We start from the raw sequence: 26,123 nt of genomic DNA, 5'->3' as shown, positions 1-26,123 counted from the left end.
CGGGCGCGGCGACGTAGAACCCCAGGCGCGGCGACGTAGGGCCCCGGGCGCGGCGACGTAAGACCCCGGGCGCGGCGACGTAAGACCCCGGGCGCGGCGACGTACGCAGGCGCGGTCCGCGCGGGACCGGCTGACTGCTCCGGAGGGCGGACATGTCGGGGGTTGCCGCTGTGTCGCGCTTGTGGCGCGCCCGGCGCCTGGCGCTGACCTGCACGGTGAGTGTCCGCCGCGGGCGGGGCGCGGCAGACACTGGGTCCCGGGTCCCGGGTCCCCTGCCTCGCGGCGAAACGGTCTGGGGAGGGCCCGCCGCACGTTCCGGAGCCGGCCGGCCGGGCGGCGGCGCGGTGAAGGTCACTGCCCCGGGGCCCATCCGGGAGCCCGGCGCGGCTGCGAAGCTGCTTGCCCAGCCGCGGGCGCGCGCTTGAAGATTTGGCCGCCCAAGGTCACGCGGCGGGACACGCCCGGGGCGGCCGGACGGCCGTGGGTCCCATGGGGTGCGGTCTGAGCAGCGCCCCGGCACTCGGCTCGGCCTTGCTTCTGGGGCTTTGCGCGGCCCCTGGGCACTGACCGTATAGCGACCGGGGCGGTCGCGAGACCGATGTCCTCCTGGGTGTTCCCTGCGGAGCCCGGCGAGGCCTGGCTGCTGGACCGTGTCCCTTCCACTCCTGACAGTTAAGTCTTCTGAGTTGATCCTCTGGAATTTTACTGAAACACTGAATTTCGGAGAAGGCAATGGCACCCCACTCCAGTACTCTTGCCTAGAAAATCCCATGGACGAAGGAGCCTGGAAGGCTGCAGTCTATGGGGTCGCTGAGGGTTGGACATGACTGAGCGACTTCACTTTCCCTTTTCACTTTTATGCATTGGAGAAGGAAATGGCAACCCACCCCAGTGTTCTTGCCTGGAGAATCCCAGGGACGGGGGAGCCCGGTGGGCTGCCGTCTATGGGGTCGCACAGAGTCGGACACGACTGAAGTGACTTAGCAGACTGAATTTAGAGGGTTTAGTTACGTGGTCCCGTTATGTGAACTTGCCCAGCCACCTAGTTAATGCTTTAATTATAAAGTAAAGATCGCAGTGAGAAGCAAGGCTTTCAGCAATGTAGACTTGATTTGTGCCTATAATTATACCCACGGTTTTTTTCTTTTTAAAATTTTGGTATTAGAGGTTATGTTAAATGTGAGGAGGTTGAGTCGGACATTCTGCCAACCCCAGAAAGTGTTTTAAATGTCCCATGTTGTTGATGCTTACTGAGCGGAGGTTCCCCCCAGCCCCTCAAATCTTGGACTCTAAGACACAAGGGTAGCAGGAGGTCCACAAGCAGGTGATGAAGTCCATGGCCAGTGGGGTAGTTTTAGTCAACCAAGCATAAGCAGACTTCTGAGTGGGCCCTTCTTGTTAGGTGAGATGGCAGTTTGGTCTGGTGGTCACTGGGGAAGAATGGACAGGTCTGTCAGCCTGGACTGGAGCCCGGCGATCCTTATTCCAGCCATTCCAGCCTGTGCTTGCCCTTCACCCATCACTCGCCCTTTGACAGTTTATGTACGCGTTGCTGACCTTTATCCAGGCTGGGCTGGAAGGAATTCAGCTTTGAGGTTTTAGCTGAAAGTGAAAGTTTCACACAACAGATTGGAGCCTAAACCTCTCCTCTCCTGTTGGCTTGATTGGAAGTGACCTTAGTGCAATCTGCTCTTAACTGCCAGCCCTGTGCTTCACTGTCTCCATGATTCTTCACCAGGGTCTTGTGTTCAGGTGCTTGTGAACAAAATGGCGAGAGAGAGTTAGCAAAATTAAACCACAGGTTAGATCTACCAAAGATGGTCTTGAGTTTTAAAGTCTTTTATCTTGATGAAGGTAGCTTTTAAAATAATTTCCACCTATGTAAATTAATCTGTCTGCAAGCTGCTTAATGGAGTTTAAGGTTGGCAAGAACAGAAGCAGCAAATTAGCAGAACAAAAAAAGAAAGGAATTCATAATCTCCCACTGAGAAATGTTCAAGGACTGTACTCAATAAGGATAATTTGAATAAAGTCCACAGAAAATTTATTCAATTCTGTGGTGTTTTCAAGTCATATTTACAGCTACTTTCGAGTTACAGAATTATCAAACCTATTTTGCCTTTGTTTCCTTTTTAATTGTCCCAGTGCACTGACACAAATTTGCACACTATTTGAAAGTGGTTAAATCGAAAGGAAGAGTAAAACCAGTAACCTTAGATAGTTGTTGCCTAACTTCAGGTGATATTTTTCCATTTTCAACAAGCTATTCTAGAATAAATCAGTTTATTCAGAAGTGTTGTTCTGAGTGCGTGCCAGTGGCGTGTCTGGATTCACACCGTTCGGGCCACTGCAGTGACTAGCACCCTTCTGTTTTGTTTCTTGGCACTAGCTCTTAGTTCTGTGTTCCATGTCCTGTTTTTCCTGGTTCATTTGAAAAATTGTGGCTGGTTTTGGTATATACCTGGATATTCATCTTAGTTTGGAAGCCCAGAAATTTTTTTCCAAGGATCCCTGGATGGTAGGGAAAGTGTAGGATCTGGAGCCTGCCAGGCAGATCCAATACGCTGGAAAGACTCCACTTCTCTGTGGGATTAATGAGGGTTCTGTGAGGGAACATGTGAAACTTGTGTGATGTTCCTCCGTGCCAGGGCCTGCAGCTCACAGCCTACCCTCAGTTATCATGTGAATGATGTTTTAAACATCCCTGCTTGAAAAACCTTTAAATTTTAAGTGAAAGTAATTGCACATAGTAGCAAAAAAAAAAAAAAGTCAGTGAGTACAGAAGTTTTTATAAGTGAAAAGAAAGAAGACCACCTCCTTCCCCAAACCTGTTCTCTAATAGAATCAGTTCTGAACTGATTTTGGTATTGATGCCTGCTATTTACATCCATTTCTCTAGCTAATATGCAGGTGCATTTTGTCCATTTTAGACATTGATTTTTGCTGGTAAATAAGGATTTAGTTCACCTGCAGAGGTACGGGTCAGCAGTGGACTGCTGCAGAGGCAGGGGCTTTGGGTGCAGCAGACCTGGGTATAGCATAAGCCCTCTTGGAGGGAGTTGCCATTAACCCCGCATAGGGCTGTCAGAACTTACACAAGACTGGGGAAACAGACTCTTGGAGGGCATAAACAGAACCTTGTGTGCTCCAGGAGAAAGGAGCAGTGACCCCCCCCCCCCCCCCCACACACACACACACAAGAGACTGACCCAGACTTGCCTGCAAGTGTCCAGGAGTCTCCGGCAGAGGTGTGGGTTGGCGGTGGCCTACTTCAGGGTTGGGGGCACTGAGTGTAGCAGGAGGTCACCATTATTTTCATTACCTCCATCATAATTTGGGCCCGGGTAAATAACAAGGAGGGAACACAGCCCCACCCATCAACAGAAAATTGAATTAAAGATTTACTGAGCATGGCCCCACCCATCAGAACAAGACCCAGTTTCCCCCTCAGTCAGTCTCCCATCAGGAAGCTTCCATAAGCCTCTTATCCTTCTCCATCAGAGGGCAGACAGACTGAAAACCACAATCACAGAAAACTAACCAAACTGATCACATGGACCACAGCCTTGTCTAACTCAATGAAACTATGACCCATGCTGTGTAGGGCCACCCAAGACGGACAGACGGGTCATGGTGGAGAGTTCTGACAAAACGTGGTCCACTGGAGAAGGGAATGGCAAACCACTTCAGTATTCTTGCCTTGAGAATCCCACAAACAGTATGAAAAAGCAAAAAGATAGGACACTGAAAGATGAACTCCATGGGTCAGTAGGTGCCCAATATGCTACTGGAGATCAGTGGAGAAATAACTCCAGAAAAGGATGAAGAGACAGAGCCAAAGCAACACCATCACCCAGTTGTGGATATGACTGGTGATGGAAGTAAAGTCCAGTGCTGTAAAGAGCAATACTGCATAGGAACCTGGAATGTTAGGTACATGAATCAAGGCAAATTGGAAGTGGTCAAACAGGAGATGGCAAGAGTGAACGTCAACATTTTAGGAATCTGAGAACTAAAATGGACTAAAATGGGTGAATTTAACTCAGATGACCATTATATCTGCTGCTGTGGGCAAGAATCCCACAATGAAGCAAAAGGCAAAGGAGAAAAGGGAAGATATACCCATTTGAATGCAGAGTTCCAAAGAATAGCAAAGAGAGATAAGAAAGACTTCCTCAGTGATCAATGCAAACAAAAAGAAAACAATAGAATGGGAAAGACTAGAGATCTCTTCAAGAAAATTAGAGATACCAAGGGAATATTCATGCGAAGATGGGCACAATAAAGGACAGGAGTGGTATGGACCTAATAGAAGCAGAAAATATTAAGAGGTGGCAAGAATACACAGAAGAACTATACAAAATGATCTTCACAACCCAGATAATCACGATGGTGTGATCACTCACCTAGAGCCAGACATCCTGGAATGTGAAATCAAGTGGGCCTTAGGAAGTATCACTACAAACAAAGCTAGTGGAGGTGATCGAATTCCAGTTGAGCTGTTTCACATCCTAAAAGATGATGTTGTGAAAGTGCTGCACTCAATATGCCAACAAATTTGGAAAACTCAGCAGTAGCCACAGAACTGGAAAAGATCAGTTTTCGTTCCATTCCCAAAGAAAGGCAATGTCAAAGAATGCTCAAACTACTGCACAATTGCACTCATCTCACATGCTAGTAAAGTAATGCTCAAAATTCTCCAAGCCAGGCTTCAACAGTACGTGAACCGCGAACTTCCATATGTCCAAGCTGGGTTTAGAAAAGGCAGAGGAACCAGTGATCAAATGGCCAACATCTGTTGGATCATCGAAAAAGCAAGAGAATTCCAGAAAAAAGATCTGCTTTATTGACTACACCAAAGCCTTTGACTGTAGATCACAAAATACTGTGGAAAATTCTTCACAAAATGGGAATACCAGACCACTTGACCTGTCTCCTTAGAAGTCTGTATGCAGGTCAAGAAGCAACAGTTAGAACTGGACATGGAACAACAGATTGGTTCCAAATTGGGAAAGGAGTATGTCAAGGCTGTATGTTGTCACCCTGCTTACTTATATGCAGAGTACATCATAAGAAAAGCTGGACTGGATGAAGCACAAGCTGGAATCAAGATTGCCAGAAGAAATATCAATAACCTCAGATATGCAGATGATACCACCCTGATGGCAGAAAGTGAAGAAGAGCTAAAGAGCCTCTTGATGAAAGTGAAAGAGGAGAGTGAAAAAGTTGGCTTAAAGCTCAACATTCAGAAAACTAAGATCATGACATCTGGTCCCATCACTTCATGGCAAATAGATAGGGAAGTAATAGAAACAGTGACAGACTTTATTTTGAGGGGCTCCAAAATCACTGCAGACAGTGACTACAGCCATGAAATTAAAAGACACCTGCTCCTTGGAAGAAAAGTTTGACCAACCTAGACAGCTTATTAAAAAGCAGAGGCATTACTTTGCCAACAAAGGTCCGTCTAGTCAAAGCTATGGTTTTTCCAGTAGTCAAGTATAAATGTGAGAGTTGGACTATAAAAAAAGCTGAGTGCCAAAAATCGATGCTTTTGAACTGTGGTGTTGGAGAAGACTCTTGAGAGTCCCTTGGACTGCAAGGAGATCCAACCAGTCCTTCCTAAAGAAAATCAGTCCTGAATATTCATTGGAAGGAATGATGCTGAAGCTCAAACTGCAATACTTTGGCCACCTGATGCTAAGAACTGACTCATTTGAAAAGGCCCTGATGCTGGGAAAGATTAAGGCGGGAGGAGAAGGGGATGAGAGGGTTGGATGGCATCACTGACTCAATGGACATGAGTTTGAGTAAACTCCAGGAGTTGTTGATGGACAGGGAGGCCTGGCATGCTGCAGTCCATGGGGTGGCAAAGAGTCAGACACAACTGAGCAACTGTTCTGAAGGGTTTAGTTCACTTACCCCACTACCCACATCTTCAGTTCTCCCAGTGTGATTATGCAACCACTTTCAGAACCTTTAGTGTGTAGTTCTGTAATTGTGTAGCTTGTACCTGTTCTTATAGAGTAACTTCTTGGTCCTGATTCATAGGATGTTGTGCTAGATGAGGACTTTCCACTTTGCTCAGTTGAAGAGATAAGTATGTGCCCTTCTCACTTGTTTCTCTCTTTATTCTCCTGATTCAGTGGCCTGTACTTTTATGCTAACTCTGTTAATATCTTAGGTAGGTTTCTGCTTTCTTTTTCATGTTACCCTGTTGCAAAATGTTTGATATTTTTGTCTTCAAAAAACGTGAGAATAATAAGTGGCATAAAATGAGTTTTGTCTAAAGACAGAAATTGGATTACATTGGACTCTCCAAATTCTAAAATCACTCCCCAAATCTGATTTAGGTACAAAAAATCGTGTTACTGTTTTCCACGGGGTGGTAATGTGATAATCTGTTACCGATCTCATTACAGTAGGTACTGCTTTTTAACCTAACCACGTGGGTGGGTGTGTTTGTCTGTCTTTATTCAATGTGAACATCCTGGAAAAAGAAGTAAATACTTTGGGAATCTCACAGTTTCTATTTTAATTTTAACTTGGTATCACAAAGTATACTATCCTTATTGGTACTGTTAGCTATATTTTTATTGTTCAGTTCAGTGGGAGTACTTTATGATATTTTCAAGAGCATTTGTATTAAAATTCCTTCAGGGACTTGGTTTATGTTAAAATACGAATTTACCATTTAAAAAAGTGTAATAAAGCTGGAGAATATTCTTTTAAATTTACATCTAAAGGAAAAAACTAAATTAGTTTTGTCAATAAAAACAAATGTACTTAGGAAAAAAAACAAATATACTTAACATTACAAATGAAAACTTCAAGAACATCACTCTTACCAGTTCGAATCTACTTAAAAATGCAAGAAACTATACTTTTTAAGTAGAGCTGTTAAGATAAACTCAGATGTTTGCATCAGCCATCACTCAGTTCCTGAGTTAGGGGGAGCCTCCTGCCTCCGGTGTTCCTTGCTGGTGGTCAGCCAGACTGTCCAGCCCTGACAGAGTTCCTCATCTTGCAGAAGTCTGTCCGGTTTCAGACAACTTGGTTGCAGTTCATATTGTATTTGGAAATTCTCCCTATAATCCACATGTGTTTGTCCCAAAGCATAATTTTCTCCACAAAATTGAAACATCTCTTCCAATTGAAGAATAATTGAAGACATCCCTTTTGTAATTGCTGAATGTATTTAGTTCCCAAAACTGTTGTTCAGAATATTCTCTTTTATCAGTCTGCTGAAATGTGATAAGCAGAATGAAAAGACTTGTTCCCTAAATTGTGGACCTTTCTTAGTCCATGAAGAATGTTGCCTCTCTTGCTGGGTTGTGGTTTCATTGCCACCAGTTTCCTGGGTAAATGGTTGTTGGAAGGGACATCTTAGCTGAGGCTTGCAGTTGTAGAGGTTGGCCAGGGACAGACCGGTGACAGCTGTACAGGTAGGGGGTATGGAGGTGGAGTATGCGCGGCTGAGCCGGCGCAGGTGTGGAGAGGGCGACGCAGGACCAGGAGCGTCCATGAAGGGCCCGCCCCGGGGCGGCCTGCTCTGGAGCCCCACTGCCCACTCCTCACTGTCAGCGCCTCCTGCAGTGAGCCACAGGCCCCGTGTGCAGGCTGGGTGGACCCGGGAGAAGCATTTGGTTGTCCGCAGACCTGCCACTTAGGCAGCACAGGTGTCCTTCCCCTTCTCCACTAAGTACCGCAAGTCAAGAAATTAATGTGAAAGTGTGCTTTTTACATTTCCTGGGTCAGTGAATGTCCTGTCTGGAAACAAGCTTCATGTGGAAAGGCCTTTGCTGGTTACCAGTTCCTCAAGCTGGGCCTGGGTCCTTAGCCCCTGCCTTAACCTTCAGAGCTAAGTGGAGGGTTCCAGGAAAGGGTTCTGGATGAGAGCATGCACCCGGGTCCGTGAGAAGGCTGGCAACTTAGGAAATCAGGAGTTCCGGGTTCTATGAAGACATGTAGCCCTCCCTCTGTGTTTCAGAAGTGGCCGGCAGCATGGCAGACAGGAACCCGCAGTTTTCACTTCACCGTTGATGGCAATAAGAGGTCGTCCGCTAAAGTTTCAGATGCGGTAAGTTCAGGGCTCTTTGTTTTAAGTGATTTTCTTGATTTAGCAGAGTAGTGTTCTGTACCAGTTATTTATGTACTTGAGTAACACACAGATTTTTACTTAAATTCTCTAATTCATACTCAAATCACTTTTGTTGTATTAGTAATTATAGTACAGACATGAACATAGGTACTGGCATTTTTGCTTATAGCTCTTGTGTATCTATAAGCAAATTAAACTTCAAGTGAAGTAAACTAACAAAATACAGATATCAGGTGAACAATATTTACTGGAATGCGAGGTGACAGATGCCTTCTCAGCTGAACATGGGCTCCTCTGTGTTTACAAGGCTCTTCCGCACTCTGTTGAAGAAACCGGAATTTGCTTCTGAGGCCATTTTCATAGCACTGACAGTGGTGACTGAGTGCTAGTTGGCACCTTCTCAGTTGTACATACAGTATGGACCTGGAGCATCCTTGGGTTCTTGGTGGTCTCCCAGGTGCGTGGACTGTGCTTATCTAAATGAGACAACACTTCAGTGTTTTCATGAGAAACTTGCAAATCATGGCCTATACTACTTTATAAGCTTAGGTTTGTCTAACCACATGCATACAGATATAAGCATAAAAAGAAAAGATAAAAAATGATAACTGTAAAGAGAAACCATAGTTGGAACTGGTGTTTTGATCTGTGGCGTTGCCCTCCTCTGCATCTGTGGCCCCACACTGTAAGTTTCCAGCTTTTCAGCTGATGGTGGGTGTCCCGGCTCCGTGGGGTCGGTGCTCTGCTGTGATGGGAGCACCCTTTCGACTTGACGTGCTCACTGTGTCTGCCGTTGCTGCCGTGCCTGGTGTGCAGCCCAGCGCGATGGAGGCCCTCCGGCTGTGGCAGCGACTCGTGTGTGCTGAGGTCCTTCACCGTGACCACAGCCTCAGTGTCCAGCCTAGTTGAACCAGTGATTAACAGGGACTTTTCTTTTCCAGATTTCTGCGCAGTATCCAGTTGTGGACCATGAGTTTGATGCCGTGGTGGTTGGTGCCGGGGGGGCAGGCCTGCGGGCCGCGTTCGGCCTCTCTGAAGCAGGTTTCAACACGGCCTGCGTCACGAAGCTCTTCCCCACCAGATCCCACACTGTCGCGGCCCAGGTATGAGAAGGCGCTGTCGTGCTCACAGTGCCTGCGAGGTGCCGCTCGAGGAGCCCTGCCCTGCACCGTGCCCCCTCTGCTCCTGGCACTCGGTCCCCAGGGCTGTCTACCCGCTGTCACCACCCACCTCCTGGGGATGCGTCCCTCCTGTTTCCACTCCAGTCACCGCCCCGCCCACCCCACCCCCCCCCCACCCCCCCACCCCCCCGGCGCCTGTCCCTATTGCAGTGTGACCTCCTCCCCTGCTCTCGCCCCACGTGAACGAGCAAGCTGTGCGCTCACCCTGTGTCTGCCAGAGCCTCGGGGCCAGCTTCCAGCACTGGGGATGGGCTCTGATGATGGCACGAAGGTGCAGCAGAGAGCAGTGGCCTGTACTGCTCTGGATTTAGGGAAGGGGGTGAGTGAGGTGGGAACTTACGTGACTTAACGGTTGTGATTTTTCACTTGAGGCACACTGTAGGTGGAGCCTGGCTGATGTGCAGGGAGTACCCTAGGGCCACATGTGGCCATCTTTTCTAGTATTTGGGCACACTTCCTCGTTGGGACAGCAGAGGATGTGGTGACTCTGGGACAGTGGATGCTCCTGTCACCATCACACCTGGAGCAGCAGCCTTCTTCAGCCACCGAGCTGTCCAGATACTTTGTTCGAAAGCTGTGCTTTGTAAACTGAAGAATAAATAATAAACTCCTGTGGATAATTCATTGTCTAAAAGGAAGAATAGATATAAGCAGATCATTTTAGGTAGTACTGCAAAAATAATGCGGTTTTCAGGTGGAGTGCAATATTAATAAAACGGAATGCGGAAAGGGTAGCATGACTTGAATGCTGGTTCGCTAGAAAGGAACATTTAATTGGGGAAGGATAACAACATTTGTGTGTGCACTAGGCTATGTATTTTTGCACTATTTATTTATTGAGAATTTTTTACTTATTAGATAAGCAGATCTCCAAGTTTGACAAAACTCTTGGCAAGGCTGTGGGGAAACAGGAATTTTTTTACATCGTTGGGGAAGATATAAATTTATATAACTCCTTTGGAAGGCAATTTGATTTTCACATCATTTTAAGCCATCTTTCTATATTCTGCTACCCTAGTACTTAAGATTTTTCTTTATCAGGAATGTGTTTGAGTTTAGAGTTGGAGGAGGGAGGAGGGAATGAGTTAACTCGTGTGTTGTCTGGCCGAGGCTCCTGCTCTATGAGCATTGGTTTGGTAGCAAAACACTCAGCAAGCTGGGGGACAGCAGCAGCGGCCGGGGAAGGAGCTCCGGAGAGTCTTGAAGAAGTTGCAGTTGAATAACAGTGGGGGAGAGGGCGATTAGAGAAAGTGTCCTGTGAGAAAGACCCCACCTGAAGAGGAATAGCAGTTGCGGTTCAGGGCGGGGGGGTGCTGCTGGCTGCTCACGCGTGCTCTGTGCTTCGCTCTTCTAGTGACTGAGGGGCTGGCTGTGGGAGTGGGGTGGGGCAGTGCCCAGCAGGGGAAGGGGCGTGGGGGCGTGGCTCCGAGCCTCAGCAGTGGGTGCTTCCTGTCTTTAACTGGTGCCCCCAAGCACCTCTGGGTGCTTGACATAAAACAGTAGGCAGCTCTGAGTCCCCTTTATGTGCCAGGCTTGGTAGTAAAGGAGCCTCACCCAGGGGATCTCAGCCAACCCTCCAGACAACTCCCCGAGGCCTCAGGCCCCATGCCGCTCTCCCGGGCGAGGCGCCTGAGGCTAGGGGGCTCCAAAACTGTCTCTGGGTTGTAGGGGAGAGACCTGCTTCACAGTCTGCCAGGCGGTGGTATCCCTCACAGACGCTGGCACTCGAAGAGCTGGCTTTGTCCACATCTGTTCCTTCAGGGCAGTGGGAGGCAGGCTGATGGTGCAGCCAGGCTCCTGCTGGTTCACGGGCTGCTGTGTTTCAGGGAGGGATCAATGCCGCCCTGGGGAACATGGAGGAGGACAACTGGCGGTGGCACTTCTACGACACCGTGAAAGGCTCCGACTGGCTGGGGGACCAGGACGCCATCCACTACATGACGGAGCAGGCCCCCGCCTCTGTGGTGGAGGTGCGTCCTTGCCGGCTGCGGGCCTGGCGACAGTGAGCCGCTGTCACGGGAGGGCTGCTCCCCGGGGCTGACCTTTTCATAGAGGGGGTTCACCCTGGTCTGTGGATTGGTGTTGAAGTTCTAGTGTCGGTTAGCCGTGAGTGTCCTGTAAGGTGCTAGGTGTCTCCTTTTGTGTTCCTCAGCTGGAGAATTACGGCATGCCCTTTAGCAGAACTGAAGATGGCAAGATCTACCAGCGTGCCTTTGGCGGACAGAGCCTCAAGTTCGGGAAGGGTGGGCAGGCCCATCGCTGCTGCTGCGTGGCCGACCGCACGGGCCACTCGCTGCTGCACACGTTGTATGGAAGGGTGAGGCGGCGGGGCGGAGTCCAGCCGGGTGTGTGGAGGGTGGGAAGCAGGCCACTCTGGGCCAGGTCACCGTCAGCTCAGCGGTCACTTTCTGAACGGCAAAGTAATTTGGTTAGTTGTTAATTTGAAAGTATCTGTTTTAGGAAAGGTAAGTGGTGGTCATTACATGCCAGGTTTGACCCTGGCCTGTGTCATGAAAGTTCAAGAACAGAGTGAGCATTTTGAAGCTCTTTCCCCACCTCTGAGTTCCTGAATTGATTGATTTAATACTTAACTGTTCAATCTGACCTGTGACTTGAAGGACAGTGGTCACTGGATAATCAGGGCCAACTTTGGCCCAGTAATCAATATTCTGAACAGTGCTGCTTCTGAACTCTTGTTTTGCAGGAGGGGGCACAGATCATTGATTTTCAAGTCAGAATTGTGTGTCAGGTGTGGGGGCTGGTGGTTTGACAAGTGCCCTGTCCTTTTCCAGGGCTGTCAGATCCCAAGTCCAGGCTGCACAGTCCAGGATGAACCCCTCTGCTGTGGTGGAAATGTGCTGAGCATCTCGTTTTACTGGGACTCGATGGCCACATGGCACAGCCTGGTCCACGTTGGACCCCGTGGTCCGTGGCTCGGCCCCGGTGGCTTGGGGGGGCTTGGTGCTGCCTCTGGCACCTCTCAGGGCTACATGGAGCTGAGATGAGGCCCATGTGCAGCCCCCTCTCCTGGTCTGTGGTCTTTGTACCAATGAGCTGGCATCCGAGGGTTGAAGTCTGCAGCTCCTTTTTGAATCCGTTGTTCCCCTCGGGTCTGCCTGGTCCCTCTCCCCTCAGATCGTGGTCTCTAACCGGTCAGGTTTACAGTGCCACTGCAGATGAAGGATCCCTGTTTTTCCATCTTCGCCCCCTTTCAGTCTCTGCGCTATGACACCAGCTACTTTGTGGAGTACTTTGCTCTGGACCTCCTGATGGAGAGCGGGGAGTGCCGCGGTGTGATCGCTCTGTGCATAGAAGACGGGTCCATCCACCGCATCAGGGCCAGGAACACTGTCATCGCCACCGGGTGAGAGCCTACCTTTGTGGTGTTCGACTTTTCTGCAGGCAAGCTGCGTTTCGGTACTTCCTGTTTCTAGTGAGAATGGAGGCGTCACGGGGCAGTGGGTGCAGCCCAGGCTGCGAGTCACCCGCTGGGCTCGTACTGCTGCGGGCCTGAGGGGCAGCCCCAGCAGCTACCTTGGGCATGGCCAGAAAGAGTCAGCAGTTCCCTGCTGGGTGGACCCTCGAGGAGACCGAGGCCTGGAGGGTCATGTGACACTTTCTGGAGTAACATCTCTTTTGCTTTGGTGGATGCTGTGATTATACTGATTTCTGGGATAGATAAATGCTATTTATTCACATGAAGAAAACAAGTAAAATTCCATCTTAAATACTTCAGTCTGTTTCTTTAACACTTTTAAGAAGTGGATCCATAAATGTTTTTACGTTTTACTGTAAAAGGAGCATTCTTTGAGAGAATCACACAGCACAGACAGGCCAGGGCAGCTCGTGCAGATGCACCAGAGTTGCTGTCCAGAGCATGGCCCCTCAGTCCTTAGAGAGGGGGCCCCGAGGGGACACTCGTGCAGTCGCCACTCTGCCGGCCTGTGTTTTCCAGAGGCTACGGGCGCACCTACTTCAGCTGCACGTCCGCCCACACCAGCACCGGGGACGGCACTGCCATGGTGACCAGGGCTGGCCTGCCCTGCCAGGACCTGGAGTTCGTGCAGTTCCACCCCACAGGTAGGACGCGTCGGGCTCCTCGTCTTTCAGGTGACCGGGACCTATGGGAAGGCCCCTCTGCGGTTGCACATGCTTGCTTTCTCGGATCTCAGTCCTGAACCATGGCCTCCCCGAGGAGCTTCTTCCCAGGGCCCTCAGGGCGGTGAAGCCAGCGTCTTAGCTCCACCTCACCTTGGCACGCTTGCGATGCAACACAGTGACTGCTGGCTGTCCCTCTCCTCGACGAGGCTCTCTGCTCCCCTGGGAGGCCAGAGCAGGTCTGTCTCTTTACCGCTGCCCAGTATTGCCTGGAGAATCCCATGGACAGAGGAGCCTGGCAGGCTACAGTCCACGAGGTCACAAAGAGTCAGACACGGCTGAGCAGCCAACAGTGACATTCACAGTGCCCAGCACGTGGTAGGGCTGGAGGGAAGGCACTTGAGTGGAGAAGCAGCACATGCGGACTCTGGGCTGCCACGGTGGCTGAGTGGCAGGCTGGGCCAGACACTGAGTGAGGCGACGTGTGCACGAGCGTGGGAGGGTGCTGGGGCGACCTGTCAGCTGAGGAGCCACCCCAGCACTGCAGAACCGGGCACACTCTGTCATCCGACCCTGGCATGGATGAGAAAAACCAGTGTATTAGGTGGTGGTTTTATAGCTATTTTTAACCAGTAAGATGTCTGAGACTTCTGATTTTCTCTGTAGTTAGAGCTTTTTTGTTTGTTTCCTTTTCAATATTTGAGAAATAAACTACTGGAAGAAATGACCATTGAAACTAGGAAATCTGAAAAATGACAGACAGGAATTTGCATCTAGTTCCAGAAGCAAGGTAACCCTTTAGAACACTAATCAAAGGATTAGGCTTCAGACTACAAACTGCATCCAGCTCTGGACATCCTTGTCCTCATCACCTTGAGGGAAGTCGAGGGATGATCAAGATATGGCACAGCTGCCCGTCCACGCTGCCAGACTTGGGTTTGGGCTCTGCACTTCCCAGCATCATGTTGGTGGGCTTGTCTGGGAAGCTGGGGAGACTTGGAATGTCCGTGGTGGGTGCAGCCTCCATGAGGGCTATTGCGATCTGCACCCTTGTCAGTCATTTAGTTGCTACAGACACCAGCTTTCCAACCGGGCTTCCTTCCTTTCACCGGTCAGTAGAACTCCGTGGTGTTAAACAGTTAAAACCTGAGCTGTTAAAGGTGCACTTCGCCGTGTTGAGAGGGCGCAGCACAGTCACAGTCAGGGCAGTGAGCAGAACTGTGTGGACGCTGCAGCCAGGCCTTCTGTGCAGCTGGGCCGCGCCACTTCTAGGCTGTGGCATCGCCATCTGCCTTGGCTTGTTCTCTATCTTCTGCTCCCCTGGGAGGGGGTGCTCTTTGCACACCCTTTCCTTGCTCCTCCCAGAGTATCTTGGGAAAAGCATTTGCATCTGAAGTAGAGACCCAGCAATTGTTAGGTTGTCACTGTCTCATCTGTTGGTTCTTTGCAGGCATATATGGCGCTGGCTGTCTCATCACAGAGGGCTGTCGTGGAGAGGGGGGCATCCTCATCAACAGCCAGGGTGAGAGGTTCATGGAGCGCTACGCCCCCGTCGCTAAGGACCTGGCGTCCAGGGATGTCGTGTCCCGGTCCATGACCCTGGAAATCCGCGAGGGAAGGTCTGTGTGGTCATGCCCGCCCTGTCCTCTGGTGGCTGGGGTTCATGTCTGCATTTCAGTGAGGGCTGGGGGGCTCCTGTGTGTGTCAGCCTGCCACCCACCCCGGAGGCCGCGTGCAGTTGCCTCTGTCGATTGTCTGCCAGTTTATGGTCTCCAGAGACCCGTAGTTCAAGAATTTTAGCAGTTAGCTGTGAATCCTTCTCAGATCTGTGGACCAGTTTGTGTGTTTGAGTGTGTGGTGCCTTTGTGTGCTTAGTCGCTCAGTTGTGTCAGACTCTTTGCAAGCCCCTGGATTGTAGCCCGCCAGTCTCCTTTGTCCATGGGGATTCTCCAGGCAAGAATACTGGAGTGGGTTGCTATGCCCTCCTCCAGGGGATGGTCCCAACCGAGGGATTGAACCCAGGTCTCCCGCATGGCAGGCAGATTCTTTACCGTCTGAGCCACTAGGGGAATTTAACGGTGAGCTTCCAATGCCTGTTGCTTAACCCGGGGTGGTTGGGGGCTCTCAAGAGTGGGATTTGTTCTTTGTGAAGCAGTGTGAGGTCTGAGCCCCTGACACCGTGCCAGCTGTGGTGCTGCTGGTTAGATGCCTGGCATGTGGCCTCTGGAGGCATCACCTGTGTGCACAAGAAAGAAGACAGGTGGTTCTTTGGCGTGAAAGGACTAATGCGTTCATCCAGCAAAACACGCAGATGGTGACCTCCCAACACTCAGATGTGAGCCTGGTGAGGGTGGGCTGTCTGCCGTGTTCGCAGCTGCATCCCAGCCCCTGGGGCCCACCTTGGTGCTTGGGTGCCGAGAAAAGATGCCCTAGAAAGGTGGCCTTAGTGAAAGGGGCGCTTTCTCCTGTATCAAAGCAGGTGGTGCCTGACACGCCACCAGGATGCTGTGACCTCACATTTCCTGGATGTGGTCCTTGATCTGTTGCCTTGCTGTTCTCTTCCCCCAGAGGCTGTGGGCCCGAGAAGGACCATGTGTACCTGCAGCTGCACCACCTGCCCCCAGCACAGCTGGCTATGCGCCTGCCTGGCATCTCAGAGACGGCCATGATCTTCGCGGGCGTGGACGTCACCAAGGAGCCCATCCCCGTGCTTCCCACCGTGCACTACAACATGGGTGGCATCCCCACCAACTACAAGGGGCAGGTGATCGGCTGGGGACCCCCCAGAAGTGCTGTGTGACAGGTGCCGGGCAGGTGATCGGCTGGGGACCCCCCAGAAGTGCTGTGTGACGGGTGCCGGGCAGGTGATCGGCTGGGGACCCTCCAGAAGTGCTGTGTGACGGGTGCCGGACAGGTGATCGGCTGGGGACCCCCCAGAAGTGCTGTGTGACGGGTGCCGGGCAGGTGATCAGCTGAGGGGACCCCCTAGAAGTGCTGTGTGACGGGTGCCGGGCAGGTGATCGGCTGAGGGGACCCCCCAGAAGTGCTGTGTGATGGGTGCCGTGCAGGTGATCGGCTGAGGGGACCCCCCAGAAGTGCTGTGTGGCTGTGTGACGGGTGCCGGGCAGGTGATCGGCTGAGGGGACCCCCCAGAAGTGCTGTGTGATGGGTGCCGTGCAGGTGATCGGCTGAGGGGACCCCCCAGAAGTGCTGTGTGGCTGTGTGACGGGTGCCGGGCAGGTGATCGGCTGAGGGGACCCCCCAGAAGTGCTGTGTGATGGGTGCCGTGCAGGTGATCGGCTGAGGGGACCCCCCAGAAGTGCTGTGTGGCTGTGTGACGGGTGCCGGGCAGGTGATCGGCTGAGGGGACCCCCCAGAAGTGCTGTGTGATGGGTGCCGTGCAGGTGATCGGCTGAGGGGACCCCCCAGAAATGCTGTGTGGCTGTGTGACGGGTGCCGGGCAGGTGATCGGCTGGGGACCCTCCCCCAAAAGTGCTGTGTGACGGGTGCTTCTGCTGGAGGGCGGGAGGCCCTGGTGCTCCTCCAGTGTTTGCATTTCACGCCTTAATCAACTGTTAGCACTGGATTAATTCTTCCTTAGTCATATATTAGGTCATTTGTAGTTTTTCCTACAGGAGTGCATGTTGTCAACAGTCATTTGTGAGCTCTTCACAGTTAACTCCTGTGGATGGTTTGCAGGTCACAGAGAGCTTTTTAGTCACTATTTCAGTCCCTCGTCCGGTGAGGTGGGCTGCACTGACACCTCCGGTCCTCCACCTCCCCGTTGAGTGCTCTCCTGCCTGCTGCCCTTTCTGTGCCACACCCACAGCTGGCGTGGGGCTCCGGGGGCACATCTGGTGGCGGGGAGGGTCTCCTGGGCATGAGATTGCGGTCCTTAGACCTCAGCACAGGGGGCTGGGGAGGGGGCTTGGCAGTGTCTCAGGGTTGGGGGGTCCAGTCTTACCTCTTTTCCTTTCTCTACCCCTGCTGCGGGGAAAGGGAGCTGGGCAGACCGTGCTCACTAACCTTGGTCTCTTTCCCCAGGTTCTGAGGCACGTGAATGGCCAGGACCAGGTTGTGCCTGGCCTGTACGCATGCGGGGAGGCTGCCTGCGCCTCGGTGCATGGTGCCAACCGTCTGGGTGCAAACTCGCTCCTGGACCTGGTTGTCTTCGGCCGGGCGTGCGCCCTGAGCATCGCAGAGTCCTGCAGACCCGGTACTTGCCTCTTCAGGAGCTTGGCAGTTTGCAGAGGCTTTGCTTTGTGATCATATGGTGGGGAGGGGGCGGAGGTGGAGGAGTCCTGGTTTTATCCCACAGAAGTGAAGAAACAAATTCAGAGATTTTCATGGTGATAGACCCGAGACTAGACACAGGCTGGGTGGAGTTAGAAGAGTGACTTGAGTCAGGTGTTCTTGCAATTGTTATGTTCTGCTCAGAAGTCACTCCTGGGAAATTACTAGTTTGAAGGGGTTTATCACATATTACTTGCCTGGTATGAATTATCTCCAAAGAAATGTTTTAAATAGTAGGTATAAATGAAGCAAAATACAACTACATCTCTTAAGGAAGAAAAGGATGAGTTGATGCAGACAAGAGAAGCCTGGGTCACGGCTCTCCCCTCCAGAGAGGCTGGGTTTCTACCTGTGATTTCCCCTTGTGGACATAAAGTAACATAATTTGCTGAGGAAGAGATCCCACGTGCTAGTCTGACAACAGCTCTAGTGCCCACTTGGCTGGAGTGGGAGCCCCATAGCAGCTCTCAGAGCGAAGGAGAAAAGTCGAGGCTCCCTTTCCCTTTGACGTGAGAAAGAAGTTTTATAAGAATACCGTTTACTTCTGTACCTGAAGGATTGCACTTTTAAAATTTTTGGAAATCAGCAATAAAAGGAACATACTACCCACACATGTAGCAATACGGATGAGCCTGAGTCAGGTGCTGTGATCCAGACCCAAGAGGCCACGTGCATGTGATTTTGTGTGTGGGGTTCTGGAGTAGGGAGACTGGGGCAGGAGATGGTGGGGTGTTCGTTAAGGGCCTAGGCCCACTTGTGGGGAGGGTCACCCAGCTCTGCCTGTCAGAACCAGCAACCACATTAAGTTAGGCTAAACGTTAAAGTCATGGCAGTTTCAGCAGTCTGTATGTGTTACTGAAATCTGTAGACTAAGAGAAAAACTCAGTTTTACAGATGACTTTTTTAAAGCATTTGAAACAAAAGGGAGCGAAACCGCCCTCCTGGAGGAGTTCAGGCAGCGCTCGGCCTTGGAGAGAGAGTGACTGCAGGCCTTTGTCTCCTGCACATCACATCTACGTGCATTACCTTCTGTAGAAAATACATTTGTCGTCCCCAAACAGCTTAAAAACCCTCAAAGTGTTTATCTTTTTAGAAAGGCAAGAACAGCAAATCTTGAGGGTAAAGGGCCAGGATCAGCAGGAGGCTGTTAAACACCCCCGGCCAGGTCCCTCTCATCCACCCCCGACCCCCCACCCCCAAAGTCTGAGAATCCGAATGGCTGGCAGAGTGAGAACTTCTCTCCTGCAGGGTGCAGTGTTTGTCCTTCACAGATGAGTAGTGCGAGATTGATTTGCATACATCTAATTTTGGACTTTAAGACATGGTTTCTGTTCTTTTCATGCAAAGATTACTTATTGGACACCAACTTTTTACCTGAAATTTAGTCTTTTTGTTTACTCTTTGACCCCAAGTCAATAGATGCTTCCTCGGAGACAGGGTAGTTCAGGTAGAATATTATATGTGCATTTTCCAAACTCCCTGAAAAGAGTGTAACACATTTGGTGGGGGTTTTTTTGTTTCGGGGTTTTTTTTTTTTAAGGAGATAAAGTTCCCTCGATTAAACCAAATGCTGGGGAAGAATCTGTCATGAATCTTGACAAATTGAGATTTGCCAATGGAAGCATAAGAACATCGGAACTGCGACTCAACATGCAGAAGGTAGGAACCTTTACAAGCTCTGGAGTGAGCAGGCCAGCTGCATCAATAACGCTGCCCTGGGGTTGCTGTGTCCCAGAGGCATGTTCAGGCCTGTGTAAGATACAAGTGCGAGCTTTCCATACTGAAGGCTGGAGGGGGCAGCCCAGGGCAGAACTAGTGGCTCCCCAGCACTGGGATGTGGCTTTCTCTTTAACTTCACTTATTTATTTATTTATTTTTTCTAATTTTATTTTATTTTTAAACTTTACATAATTGTATTAGTTTTGCCAAATATCAAAATGAATCCGCCACAGGTATACATGTGTTCCCCATCCCGAACCCTCCTCCCTCCTCCCTCCCCATACCATCCCTCTGGGCCGTCCCAGTGCACCAGCCCCAAGCATCCAGCATCGTGCATCGAACCTGGACTGGCAACTCGTTTCCTACATGATATTTTACATGTTTCATTGCCATTCTCCCAAATCTTCCCACCCTCTCCCTCTCCCACAGAGTCCATAAGACTGTTCTATACATCAGTGTCTCTTTTGCTATCTCGTACACTGGGTTATTGTTACCATCTTTCTAAATTCCATATATATGCGTTAGTATACTGTATTTATGTTTTTCCTTCTGGCTTACTTCACTCTGTATAATAGGCTCCAGTTTCATCCACCTCATTAGAACTGATTCAAATGTATTCTTTTTAATGGCTGAGTAATACTCCATTGTGTATATGTACCACAGCTTTCTTAGCCATTCATCTGCTGATGGATAACTTCACTTTAAAATGTAGGTACCTGTGCTTAGTGGCTAATCCATCGGGTAACACAGGTTTAGGTCAGTTAAAAACAAAAGTTAGGAATCCAATTATTTTAACATGGGGAATCTTGCTCCATGAAGGAGACCTTGCTCTGTCCGCTTGAAATTTCTGCGTGGGAGCGTTTTCTGGAAAGAAGCCCGAATGGTTCCTGTGGCCATACACACAGACACCAGCAAGAGGGAGGAGGTGCGGGAGGCCTTTCCCAGAGGACTGTGGTTCTCTCCACGAGTCTGGGCTTCGGGGAGGCCTCGTGGAGTGGTAAGGGAGGAGGGAACAGACGCGTGGAGAAAGACAGTCCAGGGTACAAGTTTCAGGATGGAAATCAGTAAGCCCTGGCGTGTGCAGCAGCGTCCTGACTAGTTAGTATTCCTGTATTGTACACGTGAGAGTTGCTTAGAGAGCAGGTTTTTAAAGTTCTCACTGACTTCATTTTAAAATTCAGAGTAATAAATTCAGTCTGAATTTTTTAGTTTTTCTATTGAAGTAAACATTTTACAAACAAGAAATGCATAAGAAAAAACCTGAAGGTTTAAGAGTTCTTGGCGTGGCTTCTCCACGTGAGTTAAGAGTTTACAAGTGTTTTACGTCACAGTCGATGCAGAGCCATGCCGCGGTGTTCCGTGTGGGGAGTGTGCTGCAGGAAGGCTGTGAGAAGATCAGCAGCCTCTACGGAGACCTGCGGCATCTGAAGACGTTCGACAGGGGTGAGTGCGCCGTGGCCTGCCCACTGTCACAGGCTCCACAGTCCTTGCTCAGTGGGCCCTGTTGTCTAACGGCTGCCTTGTGTGCCCAGGAATGGTCTGGAACACTGACCTGGTGGAGACCCTGGAGCTGCAGAACCTGATGCTTTGTGCTCTGCAGACCATCTACGGAGCGGAGGCCCGGAAGGAGTCGCGCGGCGCCCACGCCAGGGAGGACTTCAAGGTGCGCCTTCTCCCCAGGTGGCCCGTCAGCCGCCTCCGCGGCCCGCACTCCCTTTGCAGCGCTCTGTGCATTTCCCACAAGGCTGTGAGAAGAGTGCCTTTCTCTCCTGAGAACCGCCACACCTGTGTCCTCGCATGTCGGTGCTCCGGTGCCCTGTTTCTCCTTCCACTCAGTGTCTGCTGCTGCCTCGAAGCCTGGCCAGGGCGGAGGTGCAGCTGGCACTGCCATGGGCCAGTGCTCACTGGCTGACCCAGTGACCGGCCTGCCTCTGGTCTGGAAAGAGCTGTGGGGCCTCATTGCAGCTCTCTATTCTAATGAACTGATTTTTATGCCGAGCTCACTTGCCAGATTCTGCAGAAAAGTGCACCCAGCACGTGGTAGTTAGATTTTCCTGGAAGGAGGTTTTGGGGGTGGCAGTCAGGTTAGGATGGGGCACATTTACTGGACTTGAGCCGCTTTAACACGACGGACAGGCAGTCTTTGGTCCAGGACATGTTTGGGTGGCTCAGCTAGAAGCTGAGCAGGAAGAACTGGGTTTTGATCCACGAGACACCAGTTGGAGCTGCGTTAGATTTGCCAGGTACTTAGAGGAAGACGTTTGTGAGCACGCTCGTCCTGTGTGCCCAGGACAGAAACCGCTCCCGGAAGCCGGTTGGTTCCTGTGTCTGAGATGTCCCTGAAGACCTGGAGTGGATTGGGGTTGGGGCGCTTGCCCCTCACTGGGGTACAGGTACAGCAGTCAGGAAGGTGTCCATTGCCCCAGGCAAGAGGTCTGGCCTTGCTCAGCAGAAGCTGCCAAGTGGGTGGATGTTTGGGTTTTATTTGAAGAGGCTTTGTGCGTCTTACCTGTTACCACATGCAGGGTATTCCTTAATGGCTAAGATTAGAACATTTAAATTAAAAAAGCTAAAAGAAAAAGTTGAAGTCTGAAAGAGTACAGAGCAGAAAAACAGGAAAAGTACTTGATAAACTCAAGTGCATAGACGACCAGTTAAATTCCAGCACCCATCCACTGGTTGTGGAGAGAAAATACAGAAGTGGAGTTCTGAGCCCCCTGTGCTGCAGGCCCGCTCCCAGCCCTGTGGCTCAGGGGCCTGACCTCGTCAGTGCTGTGGGGGGATGGGGTGGACAGGAGCAGGTAGGGGTCCTCGATCGGGCCAGCCTGGGGTGAGGGGTTGGTGGCTCATCGGTAGAGGCCCACAGGTGTGTCTAGAGGACTGGCCACTGGTCAAGGGATCCCAAATCTTGCTCGTTTTATCTGTGCATGGTGCCCAGTGGCGCGACTTCTTGCCATGTGCTCTTCCGGGTCAGGTCTGCCCACTTGGTTTCAGTGGGAATAACAAGTTTGCCATGTTTTCTGGTTGTCTGGCGGTAAAGGGTATTTGTTCATGGTATTTTCTGAAATAAACTTATTTTCTGTGGCCTTAGGAGAGGGTTGACGAGTACGATTACTCCAAGCCCATCCAGGGGCAGCAGAAGAAGCCCTTTGAGCAGCACTGGAGGAAGCACACGCTCTCCTACGTTGACATCAAGACTGGGAAGGTGCGTGGGGAACGGGTTCCACCTGTCCACACGGGCATGTGGCCTGGCCCTCGGGTGACGCGGGTTAGCATTAGGTGAACTGCAAGGAGCAGCGTGGATTTTAGTTGGCTACTGACAGATGAGAGACGCCGCTGAAAGCACACTGTCAGTCAGGCTTCTGCCTGGAACGGAACCGAGCCGGGCAGGTGGGTGAGAGGCCGCCTCCCACCCACCATTGTGAAATAGTTCCCTCAAGTGTTGAGTGCATATAAACTTTCACTTACAAGTAGGAAAAACTGCAAATACATGATTTACACGTAATTAAGTGATGACAGTGGATACAAAATTTTACCTGCTTTTTTGAGCATTTTCAGTTTAAGTTTTAATTTGAAGCGTTGAGAATTTGATACAGTGTTATTTTAATTGTTGTATTCCATATGTGAACTTACATAGTCTCAAGTTCGTTACTGAAGAATATTCTAGTAAATACCTTTGTTTTTAAGTTCCTGAATGTGTCTGCAAACCTGCTTTTATGATTTTTCAAAAGCACGAGAGTATTATGTGTGCGTTTCTCTGCGTTAACTCATCACCGGCTCGTCTTTTTTTAGGTCACCCTGGAGTACAGACCTGTAATCGACAGAACTTTGAACGAGACTGACTGCGCCACTGTTCCCCCAGCCATCCGCTCCTACTGAGGAGACTGAGGCTTCCCTGCTCCTGTAATTATGTATAATAGCTCACGCCCGGGTTCAGGTCATCACCGCCTTCTTGATTGTGTCCTTGACAGACTGAGGAGGCCATCTGATAGAGATTCCTACCAGAGGCCAGTAACTTGCCAGTGAGTGTTCAGCCTGCCTTCACCCGTGCCTTCTTCTCGTGAATTAATAAAACTAGATGAAACATAAGTTACAGACTTGTGTTTGTGTCCAGGTTCATCTGCAGTATTGTACTGTTTGACTTGAGGCGTACTTATTGACCTGAAATATAAAACAGAACTACCTTTCTATTCTCTTGCATCAAAGTCCAGAGATTTTGCTGTGGTGTGTGTGTAAGGCATGAGTTTTGGTGCTTGACAGCAAGTGAAGACAACAGACATTACCTGCTAGATCTTAGCAGGCAAATGGTTTAATACCTGAACATGTGTCCTGAAGTATTTAAATGACCAAACACTACATGAAGGTGATGTGGGCGTAAATAGATCTTCCTCCCCCCCTTGCAGGTGCTGCTTGGAGCCACCTCCCAAGGTCTTGTCTCAGGGTTGGATTCTGTAGAATCCAGTCCGAGGCAGTTGGGTTCCTTCATTTCACATTCTGTTTTTCTAGGTTAGGGATTGCCCAGAACTTCTGGCTCAGTAGGTCCTGGGATTGGGCCTGAGAATTTGCATTCCTGACATGACCAAGGACCACACTTCAGAAACCACCTGTGTTGAATGATGTGGTCCAACAAATAGGAAGGAGGTAATTTTCAGGAGGAAAGAACATGTGGAACGACCGCGTGACAACCTCAGGCCACTTTGCCCGGCCAGTGGGTACTATGAGGAAGTATGTGCCAGGGCGTTTTGTAAGCTGGGTGGAAGTGTTAACATGGGCATTGAGCAACATTGATGTGTTAGGACAAGGAATTTAAAGCTGGCATGGGTACCCCTGAGGCATGAGAGGGTAACAGGAGGGCTGATGGCTGCAAAGGAGTAACTGATGAGGGTGGTTGGTTTCTTGATGTCTGCCACTAATTTTGAACCAAAAACAAACCTGTTTTCATGAGTATTTCTGAGATCAAGAAAACCACCGGGGAGTGGGTAATCTGGAAATGTAAGTCTCTATGGAATTCCTTTAGTTAAGGAAATGCAGGACAGAATATTTCATACTAAGAATGTTGAGTGAATTGACAAACCAGAGAAGTAAAAGAAAAAAAAAAAGAAAAGTCAAAATAACAAGAAAATAGAATACTGCCCAGAGAGCTGTAGATAATTTCTAATATGGATCAAAAAAAAGCAAAAAGGTAAGATACATCGTAAAAGATTCAATAGCCGTAGCCACATTGCTGTTTATGGTTCAGTTCAGTTCAGTTGCTCATTCGTGTCCGACTCTTTGTGACCCCATGAATAGCAGCACGCCAGGCCTTCCTGTCCATCACCAACTCCCGGAGTTCACTCAGACTCATGTCCATCGAGTCGGTGATGCCATCCAACCATCTCATCCTCTGTCATCCCCTTCTCCTCCTGCCCCCAATCCCTTCCAGCATCAGAGTCTTTTCCAATGAGTCAACTCTTCGCATGAGGTGGCCAAAGTATTGGAGTCTCAGCTTCAGCATCAGTCCTCCCAATGAACACCCAGGACCAATCTCCTTTAGGATGGACTGGTTGGATCTCCTTGCAGTCCAAGGGACCCTCAAGAGTCTTCTCCAACACCACAGTTCAAAAGCATCAATTCTTTGGCACTCAGCTTTCTTCACAGTCCAACTCTCACATCCATACACGACCACTGGAAAAACCATAGCCTTGACTAGACGGACCTTTGTTGGTAAAGTAATGTCTCTGCTTTTGAATATGCTATCTAGGTTGGTCATAACTTTCCTTCCAAGGAGTAAGCGTCTTTTAATTTCATGGCTGCAGTCACCATCTGCAGTGATTTGGGAGCCCAAAAAAATAAAGTCTGACACTGTTTCCACTGTTTCCCCATCTATTTGCCATGAAGTGATGAGACCAGATGCCATGGTCTTAGTTTTCTGAATGTTGAGCTTTAAGCTAGCTTTTTCATTTTCCTCTTTCACTTTCATCAAGAGGCGTTTTAGTTCCTCTTCACTTTCTGCCATAAGGGTGGTGTCATCTACATATCTGAGGTTATTGATATTTCTCCCGGCAATCTTGAATCCAGCTTTTGCTTCTTCCAGCCCAGTGTTTCTCATGATGTACTCTGCATATAAGTTAAATAAGGTCACTAAAACTAAGAATTTATTCCCAGTCGTCTTGGTGTGTTTCGAGTGCTCCAGAACCACATGTGGCTAGTGGCTGCCACACTGGATGGCAGATAAAGGCAGTTCCATCACTACGGAAAATTCTGGGGGCCAACACCAGTGTAGCTCTAAAACTATACCAAACCTCTGTTCAATACATTGACTGCTACTCAGTAAAAAGCCAGAGTTAAAACTGGAAGGTCACTGACTTTCATACTGGTTGGAAAGGAAGGGGATGGTAGGCACAGTAAGCTTGTGTCCTGGAATTCCATGCCAGGCTGGGAAGGGCAGAGAGAAGGAAGGGTCTCCAGTGTGCAGGTGTCATAGTGGTCCTGATAAGAAAATAAAGACAAGTAATGAGCCAGAAGGCCGGAGGAGAAGGGGACAACAGAGGACAAGATGGATGGCATCACTGACTCAGTGGACGTGAGTGTGAGTAAACTCCGAGAGTTGGTGATGGAGAGGGAAATCTGGCATGCTGCAGTCCATGGGGTCGCAGAGAGTCAGACACGTGAACTGAATGAGCCAGAGTGGCTTCCAGGGGAAGCTGGTAAGGTAGATAATACAAGATCTTAGGTGTGCACACACGTATACA

General features: G+C 49.9%; 1 protein-coding gene across 1 annotated transcript; it reads left to right on the top strand.

Annotated features, from left to right (window-relative positions):
* The first annotated feature begins 6 nt into the window (after positions 1-6).
* On the top strand, positions 7-23,485 carry SDHA (succinate dehydrogenase complex flavoprotein subunit A). The gene is made up of 15 exons (XM_027520125.1): positions 7-215; positions 7,991-8,080; positions 9,043-9,204; positions 11,109-11,252; positions 11,435-11,599; positions 12,498-12,646; positions 13,238-13,362; positions 14,831-14,999; positions 15,949-16,144; positions 17,425-17,596; positions 19,214-19,332; positions 20,724-20,835; positions 20,925-21,055; positions 22,484-22,597; positions 23,185-23,485. The coding sequence occupies exons 1-15, from the start codon at positions 153-155 to the stop codon at positions 23,269-23,271; spliced, it is 1,998 nt and encodes a 665-aa protein (XP_027375926.1). The 5' UTR covers positions 7-152; the 3' UTR covers positions 23,272-23,485.
* Positions 23,486-26,123: the final 2,638 nt, after the last annotated feature.

Source organism: Bos indicus x Bos taurus, chromosome 20 (assembly GCF_003369695.1).
Source record: "Bos indicus x Bos taurus breed Angus x Brahman F1 hybrid chromosome 20, Bos_hybrid_MaternalHap_v2.0, whole genome shotgun sequence".
Taxonomy (NCBI): domain Eukaryota; kingdom Metazoa; phylum Chordata; class Mammalia; order Artiodactyla; family Bovidae; genus Bos; species Bos indicus x Bos taurus.
This window is presented reverse-complemented; position numbering and strand designations above follow the sequence as displayed.